This window comes from Protopterus annectens, chromosome 14.part0 (genome assembly GCF_019279795.1).
Source record: "Protopterus annectens isolate FY-2018-M chromosome 14.part0, PAN1.0, whole genome shotgun sequence".
Classification (NCBI taxonomy): domain Eukaryota; kingdom Metazoa; phylum Chordata; order Ceratodontiformes; family Protopteridae; genus Protopterus; species Protopterus annectens.
In genome coordinates this window covers 186416868-186434057 of record NC_056748.1, presented here as the reverse complement: position 1 = coordinate 186434057, position 17190 = coordinate 186416868, and the positions used below count along the sequence as shown (strand labels likewise).

General features: G+C 39.8%; 1 protein-coding gene across 1 annotated transcript in view; it reads right to left on the bottom strand.

The window, feature by feature from the left end:
• XPNPEP1 (X-prolyl aminopeptidase 1) overlaps window positions 1-17190 on the bottom strand; it is a 1046907-nt gene that overhangs the window by 761374 nt on the left and 268343 nt on the right. The window contains exon 4 of the mRNA XM_044055946.1: window positions 8817-8909. Within this exon, the coding sequence (XP_043911881.1) occupies window positions 8817-8909 (93 nt within the window). The remainder of the gene's footprint in view (window positions 1-8816; window positions 8910-17190) is intronic.

Here is a 17190-nt window from a genome sequence, read left to right as displayed (position 1 = left end):
TCAGAGTTATCCACAGTCAAAAATGTCATAATGTAAATAATATTGTGACTTGTGTTAGAAATGCAACACTTTTTTTCCGTATTTTGTAGAAGTCTAGAGAAAATATTTGATTATGACTTTGTCTATCTTTGTAGAGAAGAGGTACAAAACATGGGAATTGTGGGAACAGTATATGCAGAGCAGGAACAAGGTTTAAGAGGCAGGATTTGAATGAGCTATATAATGCTTAACTGACAATGACTAGTCACTAGAAGGTTTAGAAATGATTTATAATGTTTACATGGTTTTCATTTATATAAATGTAAGATTGCCTTTGTCATATGTGGAAATTTAATAAAGATGCTGGAAAAAAATTAGACTAGGTACACATTTTTTCTTCAGTGCTGCATCATGAGATATTACGCTAAGAAACAGCTTATCTGCCTGTTCCTTTTGCCCTTTTTAGTCCAACTAACTACATGAGACAATCAGTGATGATGGGGATTGCTTTGAGACAATGTGATGCCTTTCGCATATCACATTTGTTTATGGCTCTCTGCATTTACTGTTTGGAGTGTTGATTCAGAATATGCAGCTGAGGGATTGTCATACAGTCAAGGAAGGTAGACTGTATAAGGACCTAAGGTCTCCTAAATACTGTTAGCAGTTCCATAAATAGGTTCTGTGTATGATATTACATAGCTGATCTGGACAATAATTTAATTCATAAAACTGAACCATTACAATGCCATGCCAGACAGGGTGATTCTGCATCCATAACATGTATTACCCTGATTACTACCACTCCTCAGGCATGTCTTGGTGATGATGCCTACAGGAAATGTACAATGGAATAGCGTCAAGGCCTAGACTGTTTAGTTATGATGCAAAGACAGCAAATAAGTTTTGTCTGAACAGAATCAAATTAGACTAGGTACACATATATGGGCTGCTCCATGCTGGTGTTCAGACATTGCAAGTTAGTTTTTCAGCATGGTGCTATCTAAGAGAAGGTCAGTCACAGAGGACAGCAAGATTCCTAATTGTGAGGAAGCAGGACTACAGTGGCTATAGTATAAGTGAAGGACTGGAAAAACAGCACATTTTTTCTTCTTTCTTTCATTCTTCCTCATTTATTTCTTTATTTTTTACCGAGTACAGAAGACATGCAGGTGCTGACAAATTAAAGGCTAAGCAATATTCCAGTGCATCTGTGCAAAGTTATCCTCAAGCCCATGTTCAATAGGTGCAACGCAGGAGCAATAATACGTTCTTTATTTAGACCACAGCACGTAAACAAAAATATAGCAGCATACAGAGAAATAAAACTAATAGTAGAATTAAGCGCTTTCATCCACCATCATGTGGACTTCGTCAGAATCAATTAATCTATAAGCACACCACAATATATACGCATTTTGGCGCCAATTCACAAAAAAGTTTTTAAAAGACAAGTGTTATACATTTAATAAAATAATAATAAACTATTAAAAATCCTAGTAAAACACTACATACTAAGCTTCCTACTATTTAATAAGTATGCTTAGTGTCTACAATATAAAATTGTGTTACTACCCTTCATTATTATGTACATTTTATTTCATGTAAATGTTTATCTAATTATGACTGCGCCTAGGGTCTGATGAATGGGATCCATAACTTACAATAAATTGAGGAGTATATGTAATAAATATGTTAAAAAAATTCTAAAATGTTCGAATAATTAAATATGCATTTTTTTTTTAATTTTTTTCTATGACTAAGTCATAATAAAATCACTATAAACAAAAAATAAATATAATTCATAGCTCTTCAATAACCAAGTAACATACAACATATTAAACATAGAGATACTGAAGTTCATATCATTCCTATATAAGTACGATTATTTAGCACCAATAGTCCATACTGAAATATAACAGTATGTGCATTAAAACAGTATAAATTATACTGATAATAATCTTCATCCAACATAATACCATTTTATAAAAACAGTTTTAATGTAATGTAATCATTACCTCCTGGAAAATTTGATGCATCCGTTAATATTTGCCATTTAGCCTCTTTTAACATTAACAATGCTTTCAAGTTACCACCTCTCATATTAGTCTTAACCATCTCCAATATGGCAAATCTAAAATAATGTGTATTATCAGTGTTGTATATATGCCTGAATAATGCATTGGTGTTGTCTCCCTTCTTTATGGCATATAAATGCTCATATATTCTTTTCTTAAACATACGTTTGGTTTTCCCTATGTAAAACATGTACAACATTTTGCCATATATATTACATTCTTGGTGCTACAATTGCCTCTTTTAAACATTATCTTGGTTCTATTAATATTTTCCAACACTAATCCATCCTCTTCATATATAACCGGACAGTATGAGCATCTACCGCATTTACGCGTACCCCCTTGTTTTAAGGTTAACTCTTTCACTTTCTGAGGTCTCTCCAATATATTTTTTAAATTCAAACCCGTTTTCTAAACAAATATTGGAGCATTTAGAATACTCACCTCAAACTGCACACATAAAGGATATATTAAATAAATATTGGAATATTTTTACCATGGATCATGACCTACGGGAAATAGTAGGTAATGCTCCAACATTTGTTTATAAAACGGGTTTGAATTTAAAAAATATAATAAAATTTTCCAGGATGTAATGATTACATTACATTAAAACCGTTTTTATAAAATGGTATTATGTTGGATGAAGATTATTATCAGTATATTTTATACTATTTTAATGCACATACTGTTATATTTCAGTATGGACTATTGGTGCTAAATAATCGTACTTATATAGGAATGATACGAACTTCAGTATCTATGTTTAATATGTTGCACGTTACTTGGTTATTGAAGAGCTATGAATTATATTTATTTTTTGTTTACAGTGATTTTATTATGACTTAGTCATAGAAAAACATTTTTTAAAAAAATGCATATTTAATTATTAGAGCATTTTAGAATGTTTTTAACATATTTATTACATATACTCCTCAATTTATTGTAAGTTATGGATCCCATTCATCAGACCCTAGGCACAGTCATAATTAGATAAAAATTTACATGAAATAAAATGTACATAATAATGAAGGGTAGTAACACAATTTTATATTGTAGACACTAAGCATACTTATTAAATAGTAGGAAGCTTAGAATGTAGTGTTTTACTAGGATTTTTAATAGTTTATTATTTATTTTATTAAATGTATAACACTTGCCTTTTAAAAACTTTATTGTGAATTGGCATCAAAATGCGTATATATTGTGGTGTGCTTATAGATTAATTGATTCTGATGAAGTCCACATGATGGTGGATGAAAGCGCTTAATTCTACTATTAGTTTTATTTCTCTGTATGCTGCTATATTTTTGTTTACGTGCTGTGGTCTAAATAAAGGACGTATTATTGCTCCTGCAGTGTCATTCCTTCTGAGGTTTAGTGTTTTAGATTATTTTGTTGTCCACAGAAAACCCTAAAAGCTTCACTAATTGTAGGATCAATACTAGTGTCACCTGGTTTCTTTTGTAAAGTTGTTTTTATTTCCAAAACTGGAAAAAAAAAAGTTACATTTTTCCCTTAAAATAATCTAAAAGCTTATCAAGATAATCCTTATCTAAAAACACGTGCTTAACTTTTTCAACATAATTCATAAATATCTTACTGTTAGAAGCAATACAAAACAGGGGCTAACTGTCATTTGACCAATATTCTTTTCAATCATGGTGGGCGATTACTAATAAAATGTAAATAAGCTTTACAGAAAGTTATTTTTTGCTATAAAAAAGAACCATAGAAATTATTAACCACATCCTGGTAACTACTAATGTCCATTTATTCAATAACTGTTAATGCCTATTTATTCAATAACTAGTAATGTCCATGTATTCAATAACTAGTAATGTCCATGTATTCAATAACTAGTAATGTCCATGTATTCAATACTGGTAAGTGATACGTGAAAGGAAAAACCTTAAGACATCTTAAGAAATACAAAAACCAACAATAATTTTATTTTTGTTGCAGTGGATATTAAAGACCATTTTTACGGTTAATCCACAAGCCACTGACTCAGAATAGCTAAGACAGATAATGTTATTTTCCTAGGCTGAGATTCAGAAATGTTACCAGAAGAGGCAAGTCATTTTTACAGCTTGGGGTATCCATTTCTGATTCAAAGAGAGGCTTACCACACTGCCATATCTGGAAGAGGTGAAGCATTACTGCGGGTTTCTCTCTCTAACCTATTGCAAATACTAATAAGGCATTCTGAGGGAGTGGCATATGTTAATCAGCCATGTTGTTGCTGTGTCTTTCGGCTTTTCATGGTTAGGGGTCGCCACAGCAGAACTCCAGTCCGCTAATGACTGGTAGTTGATTTTTACGTGCCGAGTTACCAGCCCTGACACACAACCTTCAACAAAGGTATGCCCATTCACGCATGTCTCCACGCAGAAGATGCTCTAGCTGAGAATCGAACTGGACAGCGTCTGACTGTGAGGCGACAACGCTAATCAACCATGTCCTCTCTCCAAGAAATGCCATGACAAGTGCTTTAAATCACAGAGTGACTCAAAGAACCACTCAGCTGCATAAATCCTTACTGCCATCAGTGTTAGTTAACTCAGTCAAAAGTTTACGGTCATCCATTAATCTCAATGGAAGCAATCCCATTAAAGGCAAGTGCTGGGAAGTTTAGAGGCAGGTAGTGTTGGGGTGTTTATATGTCTGTTACTGCATGTATGTATGTATGTATGCAGAGGTAAGAGTGACATAAGGTGCGTGTGTACATTTACATGAGTATGTGTCTCCTTGTTTAGTTGCAGTAGGGAGGGTTTAGTTAGGGGTGTGTGTGTGTGTGTGTGTGTGTGTGTGTGTGTGTGTGTGTGAACGTGAGTACACACGAGTGGAGTGCTTTTTGCAGCATGGAAGATATGGTATGGCACTAGACATCAGGGGCACTCCTGAATAATGACCTTAATACACTTGCACAGCTAAGAGAATACAGGATTTGGAGCATAAACCACTGTATCCTCAGAAGTATAAAAACTCTAATGTCTGGCACTACAGACTGTAATGGTCCAATTTGTATGGGAAACCATACACCAGACTTTCAGGCAAAGCCGGAGGGGCAGCAAATGACACAAGGGAGCCTTTCTAAATATTACTCTAGTCCACAAACAGTTAAGAGCACAACAAGTCTTGCATCACAATGCATTTTCTGAACACTACGAAAACAAAACTCTCATTTCTGGCATTACTGACTGTAATCATTCATGATTTTCATTTGTGAATCATTCATGATCTTCATTTGTGATTTAACAGGGATGGTGAAAAGTAAAACGCAACATCAGGGATATTCTGTTTATTCAGGGACAGGTAAGAGGTATGGTGGGGGGATGAGGGATGTCTATGTTAACTTGATACATCATCTTCCAGACGTGGTTACATCCAGGTTAACAGAAAAGGACCTGCAAGCACTCCACCTATCTGGACTTACTTAAATCCATCAAGATTCAACCCTCGACCCTGATCCTGAGTGATTTTAACTACCCAACCATAGAGTGGAAGATCTCTTCTAGCCCAAACATGAACGCCCATAGATTCCTTGACTTCGTCAATGCCAATGCATTGGATCAGCTGGTTGACACCCCTAAGAGAGGAAAAAATACCCTGGACCTATTCCTAACCAACATGAGTAGCTACTGCATCACTCCTACAGTGTCATCCTCCTTGGTAAGATCTGACCATAAAGTGATCACTTTTGAAGTCACCATCTCCCCTGCCCCCCCACCCATCAAAGTCAAACGAAAAAACTTTTCCAAAGCTGACTACAATCTCCACAGAGCAGGTATAAGCAGCTTCATAGCCACCGTCCCTTCAGTTGGAGCTAGCACTAATGTCCAAGCTTACACCAAAAAACTATATGAGCATCTACACAGCTGTATGGACTCAGCAGTACCTGACAGGACCAAATCATCTTCCTCACGGAACAGTAAACCTGTCTGATGGAGAGCAGCAATAAACAAACTCCATCATAAAAGGTAAAAAATGCAGTCCACAACCAAGAAGGAGCAGGTGCCAAGTGGGAAGCACTCTTGCCTTTGTCTGACTAAGCAAATAAGGCCACTGGTGAAATCTTCTAAGGCTAACTTTGAGTCCAAATTGGACACATCCACTAAGGACAATCACAAGACCTTTTTCACATATGTCCACAATCTCAAAGGTAACAACCAAATCTGCTCTGAACTGGTGCTCAATAACACCACATACACAAATGCCATAGATATAGCCAACATGCTGGCAGACAGGTTCAGTGAAACCTTCACCCCCTACCCCCCATCAGTAAACCAGGACATCCTCAGCACCTGCCCCCTCCCCTCATCATCAAGGAGCAGGTCCTTAATGCCCTCTCAAAGGCAAAAAACACAGTCTCCCTGGGACCCAATAACATCCCTGGGTGTATCCTACATGAACTCAGGCATGAGCTCTCACAGCTCCATAAGACACCCTATTCAATCAAAGCCTGAGCACCGGCTTCATCCCAGCTGAATGGAGGACAGTCACTGTAATCCCTCTACACAAAGGTGGAGTATCCACTGACCCAGGAAATTATAGGCCCATCAGCCTAACTAGCTTTGATCTGCAAGGCCATGAACATATTATCATGGACCTTATAAACAAGGACATTGGCAACCTCCAAATGCTTGACTCCACACAGTTTGGTTTTGTCAAAGGGAGATCATGCCTGTTAAACTAGGTCAACTTCTTCGAAACAGTCACCAAAGCCGTGGATCAGGGGAAGAAGGTGCACACTACCTACCTTGACCTAGCCAAAGCCTTTGACACTATTCCCCACTCAGGCATAATAAATAAACTCTCCCAGCTAGGCATCAACCCGTATGTTACCAGATGGGTAGCTAACTGGCTCACTGATAAAACCTACTCAGTCACATTATGGGAAGCCGCCTCTAGTAGTAGACTTGCAACGAGCAGTTAATAGCAGACTTATAACGAGCGGAGTACTTCAAAGATCGGTCTTGGGGCCTCTCCTGTTTGGGATATACTTTTCTGAGGTGCAAGCCAAAACCAGTGGTCTGTGACTGACCAAGTTTGCAGATGACTGCAAGCTGGGCGCTGTCTTAAATTCCCCTAGTGATGTGAATATCCTCCAAGACAGCCTGACCCAAACTAATGACTGCTGGCAGAAGCATGGCCTCAAACTGAATGCCAAGAAATGCATCATTATCTCCTTTGGGGAAAATGGCATCCCCACTAATTATCACATAATAACAACGTTTTAAGCATGCAATCAGTCATGAGGAACTTGGGCACCCAGGTTGACAGCAACCTGACTTTTGACCACCACATTGCCTCCATTGTACGGAAGGCTTTCTATATGGCCCACCTCATAAATAAGGGTATTTCATCAAGGAACAAGGAGGTCATAACATCACTGTACTCCTTCCTTATCAGATCAATTATCGAATACAATACGCCCTTCGGTATCCTTGTCAAGTACATGCAGCAGATGGAGAGACCACAGAGGTTCCTGACCAGGAAAATCCAGGGTCTCAAAACATCTATCCTATACAGACAGGCTAAAAGCCCTGTCCCTCTACTCAATCTCATACAGACTGCTCAGAGGTGACCTGTGTCTAGCATACAAGCCCATTTCAGACCCAGCCTTGATGGAGTTGCTGCGTACCCATAAGACAAACTCCACTCATGCAACATGCACACAAGGCCTTAACCTGGTCTGTGACATTAACAGAACTTGTTGGCAGGACAGATTTGTGTCCCAAAGACTCCCCCATAAGTGGAACAGACTCCCTCTATATGTCAAGCAGAGTACCTCTCTAGCCCTCTTTAACAGGAACCTGGATGACTGGATGGGAAACCGAAAATACACCCCTGGGATCTCACTGTGTCCCTGATGGACAAGGGAAACAGGTGCTGGCTTTGAGGAAACATGGGTGAAATTCTTAGCTAGGCTTATAAGGGCCTCTGGGCCAATAGCCTAGTATCATCCTATGAACCTATGAACCTATGTGGTATTTATCGAGTAATTCAGAGACATGCAAACCAAGCAAAAATGAGGTCTTTCCTCACTGTGGCTAATGTGTCTCAATCAATGGTTTCCATGATTGTGCTTAAAAGGCTTTTTCTCTGCAGCATTACTTCTCACAGACAGGCCTGTTTCTAAATCCTGGGCCTGGAATGTTTGACCAAATGAGGTCAGTATTACTTGTTACTGCATGGAATTGGTTTTACAGAATAATAATTTTTCTTTTAAATGTGAATATTACCAACAAAATACAGGGGTTGTCATGTGAGTTGCAATTTAGTGTTATACTACTGGGAAATTAAATTTGGGATTGATACCTCATACAACTATTTAAAACTTTACCTGAGGTATTTGGAGGATGTATTTTATGGTCAGGTTGTTTTGTTATGAAATAATGAAGATTTCTGAATATTTGGAAAATATTATTGCTTTTTAAATGTTTCTCCTGTTACCCATCACTTACAAATAATAATTATTTGGACATTACTATTCAGAAGGATGTGGACAACAACTGTTATGACTCTCCATATAGTTTTATTGTGCCCTGCCCATCAAACACACATACATATTACCTGAAGTAGCTGTAAACAGTGTGTGGAAACAACTGATGCATAACCTTTGCAATGTGTACAATGAAAACTATGTTAACTTATATGGTATGTACACCTTTTTTTATAAAGACTACTGTGGAGCTCCATTAACTAAAGCAATTCTAAAAAAAAGTCAACACAAACTTCAGTGCATATACTTACCAGCAGGAATGATGTATGGATCTACACCAATCTTTGACCCTTCTGGAAGAACCTTTATTAACCAGTCTTGCTGAGTAGGAGTATCTTTCAAGCCTATTTGATAAACAACAAAAAAGTTTGTTAAATGGAAGAATACCATATATTTTCTGAACAAGCTTTCACGAGCACGTAACTACATCATTGTGAATATTACACAACAAGGAACTACAACAGGGGATACATCATGTTGAAAATGATACCCTGAGGGTTAAGCTTTCCTCTCTGTCTGCTACATGTTGTAACAGGAGACACACAATAACAGTTGTTTTAACATTACTGCAATTATGTAAGAATGTTTCTGGACAGAATTTCATCAGTTAGCTCAAAGAAATACATTTCGGAGGCACTGTAGATCAAAACAGGTGTTGGTCAGCAGTCCAGTAGAGGGTATCCACACCATTTATTACAAGAATGAAGACTGTGTGATGTTCTCTTAAAATAACTACATTTTTATTTTATTTTTTATTTTTATTTTCTAGAAAGAGCACTAGACCACGAGGGACCTTTTTTAGTCACCACCTAGAGTTAGATTATTTAAAAAGCAAAGGTACAATTCTTAACTCATAACACTATTACCAAGATTATCTTGGGCATAACACTGTAGCGGTACGGAGACATTTTGACTGCACACCTGTCTGGTTACAGCAAATATGCAAACATAAAAAGGTACATTATAACAGCTCCTGTACATGTGCATTTCACTTCACCTTTCAGTAGTAGCTTCAGGATATTCCAAAAAGAATTAAGGTCATCAATTCCTCAACAGTAACAAGGGGAATGTGTTGCATTCTAACGTCAAGAATAAATAAGGCTTTGTGTGCACATGTTAATGCATGGTGTGGAACGTAAAGTGATTTTAAACCTGGTAAACCAGACCTCACATTTTTAACTGGTTTGAATGCCAGGAGTTCAATGGTAAGCTTTGCAATAATCAAGGTTGATAAGCTTATAAATCGGCATACCAAGATGTTCTGTGAGACCTGCGAATATGAGTAGGTAAGTTCCTCTCCTTTGATCATCCTTTGATCATCACATTGCAACAGTGGTCAGGAAATCCTTCTACCTAGCACAGCTGATCGCAAAGAGTATTTCCTCTAGATCCAAATGTATCCTTACCATCTACATTCTGAACCGATCAGGCCCCCATTCAAATATATTGTTTGGGGTACATCTTACTGAACATATCAAGCAGGTGGGGAGACCCCAAACGTTCTTGACAAAAAAGATCTTGGGCTACCCACAGAGGCTGTATACATTGAATAGTAAATGAACTTACAAAGAATTGGAATGATGTGACAGTTAAAGAAAACATGACAATTAAATGAAGAATGTTAAATATTGACTAATGTCATGCTTATGAGTATGTACCTCTAATAATATATAAATATTTATATATCTTTAACTGTCTAACAGTAAGTTTCAACTTTTGCTGCTTTGCTTTTTTAAGATCAAATTTAGATTTTCAAAGTATCATAACTCATGGTATCAAGTCTCAAATTTCTGACAGATAAACCCTTCCCCCTTGGACAGCAGGGATGCCCGTTTTGATGGTTATTATACTCTCTGTAATGCTTCACATATCAAGCAGTCTGGTGGTGTACTTGTACAGTCAATGGACTTTCAAACTAGCAGAAGCACTCCTGCATATGACAAGTATATAGTCAGTGGATTTTAAAGCTAGCAAAAACACACACTATCCCATTCTGTTTCCTTGTGTCTGACTTCAGAAAGCTTGGAAGGAATAAAACACTGTTGATGAGTGCTACCATAAGTCTTTAGCCAAGGGCCAGTAATTCCCTAAACAATATGTCAAGTCATGCTTCCAATACTTAGTACTTCCTTACTGTGCTGCTGATGTTAACAACAGAGGGTGACTCTTGGATGGTTACCACTGACTCTTCTCTCATTCTGCCTTAACACAGTGTAGCTATGACTGTAACAAACAGGATAATGGCTGGCTCTGCAGCACAAGGGAACGAAGCCCTGACTATCACCCTAGCCTATCAGGTTCTAGGTAGCAGCTTGGGTAATACAGCAGCAAAGAGAGGACAGGAGAGGAGAAAGAGGAGAAAGAGGAAATGCCTGTTAATCTCTCTCAGAGGAGAAATTGAGGGACACACTGTAGGGCACACCTCCTGTTAATGAAGCCTTGGTGGACACTAAAGAACTAGCAGGAAATGTCTGCTTGAGGGACTGTAGTCATCCAAGGGACTAATTCACTTGTAAAACTGAACGAAGACCACATGCTCCAGTCTACTACATGTCCCTCTCCTTAACGGCTTAGCACGTGAGGATATGTTGGGGCTACATAACAAAAATGCAGTGGTGACTACCTGCATGACAACCATTCTGTCATTGAATTCACACTGAAGGGAATGAATGAACTGTCAGCACTGTGCATGACCCAATGGTCTGCAGTTTTGGTGGTTCACAGGTTCATAGGGGTACACTAAGCTAACATCTACTAGGGCCCTTATAAGCCTAGTGAGCAACCCAAATGTGACCCACAAATTTGACTTACATTTGATTTACAGGGAGTAATTTACTGACTACCTCTGTCCAACAGAGACACAGGAGCCAGACCAAAGTGACTTTCCAATTACCCATCCATTGGTCCAAGATGTTCTTAAAAAGGGATAGGGAGGAACTCTGTTTCACATGAACTGGCAAGCCTGTTCCAGAGTGGGAATTCTCTGAGAAGCATATCTGTCTCTGAAACATGTCCTATTTATGTCACAAGCAAAATGTCTTTTAATCTAGCAGTTGTGATGTTGTTTGTTTTGCTGATGTGCAAAAGGTACAGTAAAACAGGGTCCATGGATGCTCTGTATGCCAGGCAAAGATCACCTCTCAGAAGTCTGCCTGATATCAAGGAAACAGACAGGGCATTGAGGTGATCAGCAGAGGACATTGTGTTTACTCCCTGAATTCTCCTTGTAAGGAATCTTTGTGGATGTTCCAGTTGCTTCGTGCATCTGTTCAGGTACATACTAACAGGGGCATTATACTCTATGATGGGTCTGATGAAGGGTCAAGTACAGTGATATGACAGCCACTGTAGACCTAGATGGCATGCCCTTGCTTATAAGTTGAATAACATAGAAGTATTTTCTTACTAACTTGGACACATGCTTGTCGAAGGCTAGGTTACTACCTATATGAGTTTCCAGATCCTTGAGGGAAAAAAAACATTACAACTTAATAACAAAGAGACAGACAGTGAAGTAAAATTTTAAATGTTTGCATTTCTATCAGCATCATGCTGTACATTCTCATGGGTTCACCTTCTCAAGCTCTTTGATTAAATTCAATTTCTTCTTCTGTGTTCCTTTTGAACATCTATCTTCAGATCATTCATTTCCTCAGTAAATTATATCACCATTAGTGGTAGTTCCTCTACTTCTGCTTATACTGCACCCTCCATGTTCAGCTCTTACTATTCCTTAAAACATTTTCCTCCAAAATACATTTTTATGGTTAAATATTCTTCTACATTCCCCAGACAGGCACAGTCTTCTTGGTGGAGTGGAAAACAGCTAAAAGTTCACCACTTTCATTAGCTTCATTTGCATGCCTTTTTGGCTGCCTATGTTTTCACATTTTCTGAGGTCTCAAACACAGCAAACCATGCAACTTAAAAAGGGTCCCACGTGATAATTTGTATCAGTAGCATTCATAAATGTCCCTTATATGATAACATATACATATGCCAGTAAAACTTGTATGGACCATATCATCTTCAGCAAAACCTTTCATTATAAAGTCCTAGAAGTCATTCCTCTTTTGAGGGTACATCTAATTTCATAAAATTAATAAGAAAGAAAGAATAGTTGTGTAAGAACTTACCATAACCTTAGATGTCCTTCTCTTCCATGTTGCAGTATTCATAACTGTGGGGAGGTTGCTGCCTGCAGCACCGGACATCCAGTCAGTATACCAAAGTCTTAGGAGCAGAGGTACGCGTGACATCTGATGTCAAAGACATAAACCAACATTGGCTATAAAAGGTGATATCTGCACATACCCACTTCAGAATGGACTGCAGCATACAGTAGTATACCTGGAAGCAATGAAGAGGAAGGAGGAAGCTTTTCAGACACACATGTAAGACCAGGCCAAGGGATGTCTAATGGAGGCATATGCCTGATGCTCAAGTCTGGAAGATGGAGGGAAATCTGTCCCCTCAAGTGGCTAAACAGAAAGAGAGGGGGTAACAAGGTCTGACTGAATACTGCAACATAGAGAAGGACATCTAAGGTTAAGGTAAGTTCTTACACAACTATTCTATGTCCTTCTATTCTCATGTTGCAGTATTCATAACTGTAGGGAGAGTAGTAAAGCTTTAGGTATGAGCCTGGGAGGGAGGACGAAGTCCCTGGTCTATAAGGTCATGTAGAATGGACCTAGCAAACTCACTTCTGGCCCTAGAAGACAAATCTACTTTGTAATGCCTGGTAAAGGTATGGACTGATGCCCAGGTAGCAGCTATCTAGGATAGAAGCGCAGCCTACCCCCCTGAAGAAAGCAGCTGAGGAGGCAGCTGCCCTAGTGGGATGAGCCCTCACACTTTCAGATAAGGCTTTAAATTAAAGGAGAAGTATGCAGAGATAGCCTTGGATATCTGTGAAGAGATGGTCTGTTTACAGACTGCCTTCCCCAAGACCCGTGGGTGAAAGGAGACAAACAGATGGTCAGACAATCTAATGGGTTTAGTCTGCTCAAGATAATACCACAGTTGTCTTTGTACATCTAGGGAATGAAGTGTTCTTTCAGAGGAATTTAGAGGTTGAGGGAAGAAGACAGGAAGGTTAATGGTCTGATTCAAGGGTAGCTCATTAACCACCTTAGGCATGAAGGAAGGGTTAGTCCTGAGGGTAATTCTGTCTTTATGGAAGATGAGGTGAGGAGGGATGGCCATCAGAGCTGGAATTTCTGATATCCTCCTGGCGGATGAGAGGGCCACCAGCAGTACTGTTTTCCAGGTACATAGCTTCAGTGAAGCAGAGTGGGCTGGCTCATATGGAGGTAAAGTGAGTTTTCCCAGGACAAAATTTAGGTCTCATGTAGGAGGGATTGGCTTACAAAGGGGTCTGATATGGAGGACCCCTTTCAGAAAGAGCTTAACCTCTATTCTGGATGCCAGAAGAGGTACCAAAGGATGAAAAGCTGAAATGACAGACAAGTGGACTTTAACAGAACAGTATGTTAGTCCTGAGTGTAGAAACTCACACAAATAAGAAGGGACCACGGGCACAGGAATGAGTGAAGGGTCCTGTTTTTTCTTATGACACCATATGGAGAATCTTTTCCATTCTGCCACATAATTTCTCCTGGTACTGAGTTTCCCTGTTTATAGGTGCCTGAAGGGGATCAGAACCCTATTGCCCATAAAGTGAGCCTGAGACTGCTGACCTGACAGTGCATTAGGGACCCCCTGTCTTGTGTGAGTAGGTCTAGTTGATGGGGTAACCTGTGTTGATTGCCACTGGCTAAAAGGTGCAGAAGGGGAAACCAGTGCTGTCTTGGCCAGAAGGGAATCACCAGCAGGATTTTTGGTTTGTCCCTCTGAATCTTCAGGAGGACCTTTTGAATCAGTGTGAAGGGGGGGGCATAAAGGTACATCCCCGTCCAAGAGAAAGAGAATGTGTCCACTTTCCAGGCCTGGAGATGTGGATCCCTCATACAAAATAGAGGCATGTGCCTATTCTGGGAGGAGGCAAACTGGTCTGCCGGAAGAATCCCCCACTTATGTATAACATCTAGGAACACCTCTCTGTAAAGCATCCATTCGTCAGAGGGTGCAGAAGTTCTGCTGAGAGTGTCTGCCATTACATTCTCTGCTGAAGGAACATACACTGCTTGCAGGATTACATGCAGAATAGAAGCTAGAAACCAAATCTGTATATAGCTAGGCTGCAAAGAGGATAAGACCCTTGTCCTCCCCTGCTTGTTTATGTACCATAACATAGGCCTATTGTCTGTGACTACTTTCAAGGTGCCTGGTAGGAGGACTGGTTGGAAGATCGGCAGTTGTAAGTAAAAGGCACTCATCTCTTTGATGCTGATGTGGTCCCTTTGCCTGAGTGCAGACCACTCCCCCTGCACTTTGCTTAGTTTTTACTGGTGTTGTATAACTGCCCCCCAACCCAGGTCTGAAGCATATGTGAAGATTTGCTGAGGGTGGCTGTAACTGCAAGGGTATGCCCTGGTTGAGATTGATGGCTGAAATCCACCATTCCAACTGTTTTTTTCAGGCATGGTAGTAAGGGGAGGGAGATATCCAGAGGATGAGAATAAGAAGTTATGTACTTACCATAACGTTCCATGTTGGTAGTCCATCTCACTCTTCATTTTTACATATGGGTTCGAAGCCGATTCTCGGCTCCAACTCGGCCGATTTACAAGCTGGAAGACTTCTGGTTGGCTCGTGGCTAAGCAGGTATCCCATGGTGCACCAGTACAATCTCCAGATCTCGTTTGCTGCTGACTAGAATAACAACAATAAAAACAACCAATACTACAGAGTCTCCAATCAAGGGTAACCAAATTATTATTTCCAGATCTTCCAGGATGGGGGCAGGAGGGCGGGTTGGTAAAAATGAAGGGCGAGATGGACTACCAACATGGAACATTACAGTAAGTACATAACTTTTTAATGTTAGGTAGTCCTATTTCACCTTCATTTTTACATATGGGACAGCGCCCCTAGCACCTTATTCTTGGGTGGCTCATTGGAAAATACTCTTGAACACCGTGGAGCCAAAGGATGCTGTACCCCTGGATGCCAAATCCAATTTGTAATGTGTAATAAAAGTGTGAGGGGTAGCCCACGTAGCTGCTGCACAAATATTATCAAGTGGTACCCTGGCTTGAAAGACCATTGGAAAATACTCTTGAACACCGTGGAGCCAAAGGATGCTGTACCCCTGGATGCCAAATCCAATTTGTAATGTGTAATAAAAGTGTGAGGGGTAGCCCACGTAGCTGCTGCACAAATATTATCAAGTGGTACCCTGGCTTGAAAGACTGCAGAGGTAGACAGTGACCTGGTAGAATGAGCCTTGATCCTGTAGGATAAAGGTTTGCCCTCTGAGCTATAGATAAAGGCTATACAACTGAAAATCCAATTAGATAGTGTCACTTTTAAAACTGGTAAGCCCAATCTAGAGTCAGAAAAGGAAATGAATAATTGATTTGATTTCCTGAAAACCTTAGTCCATTGTAGATAAAAACGTAGTTGTCTATGAACGTCTAGTTGATGAAAACGGTACTCAGCTGCAGTACAGTGGTCAGGGAAGAAAAAGTACAGTTGTGTACCTACCATAAATGTAGATGCTCGAGTGTATTCACTGTTGCAGTCATTACACTAGGGTTATCCTGCTGGCAGGCTACCCGCAGTCGGCCTGAATTCCAAAGTCCTGGTCCAGCGTCGGTTGCTGTCGCCTCTTCCCTGACGTCAGTGCACCAGGGGTATAAAAGATGCAGCCGACGCCATTTTCTTCAGTTTTTCTTGCCTCATATGTCAGGTGCCCCCAAATAGGTCGGCAAGTCAAATTGCTAGTAAAATATACAAAAGAAAGGCAAACAACCATTTTTGGTTACCAGCAAATACTCCCCATAGGTAGTAAAGGGTAGATGACCTAGGTACGTACCAGAAAGTAAGAGGGGAAGGAGGGAGGGTAACCTGGACTGCAGCAGTGTTTACACTCTAACATCTACATTTATGGTAGGTACAAAGCTGTACTATGTTCATCGTGTTACACTGCTGCAGTCATTACACTTGAGTGGAATCCCAAATAGGGAGGCTGGATCGATAAGGCATTAGGGGTGGCTATAAGGCCCTGCAGCACAGCAGTGGCGAAGCCAGCTCTGGATTTGGAGTATAAAGGCAAAGGGTAATGCTTGGTGAAGGTATGCATAGAACTCCATGTTGCTGCTTCCAAAATATCCTTGGTAGGTACTCCTCTAAGGTAGGCAGTTGAAGTGGCCGTTGCCCTGGTGGAGTGAGATCTAATGCTGCTAGGTACAGGTTTCCCATGGTAAGTATAGCAGAAACGTATACAATGTCCTATCCATTTTAAAATAGTGTTTTTTCCTGTGCTCCTGCAGCATATGCTACCAATAATTGCTCAGATTTTCTGAAAGCTTTGGTTTTGTCCAAGTAGAAGCGTAACTGCCTGTGAATGTCCAAAGAATGTAGTAGTCTCTCCCCTTTGTTCTGTGGTTTTGGATAAAAAGTTGGCAAGTGAATAGTTTGGGTCCGACCTCGTTCTTCATTCCTTGGTGTTGAGATCTAATGCTGCTAGGTACAGGTTTCCCATGGTAAGTATAGCAG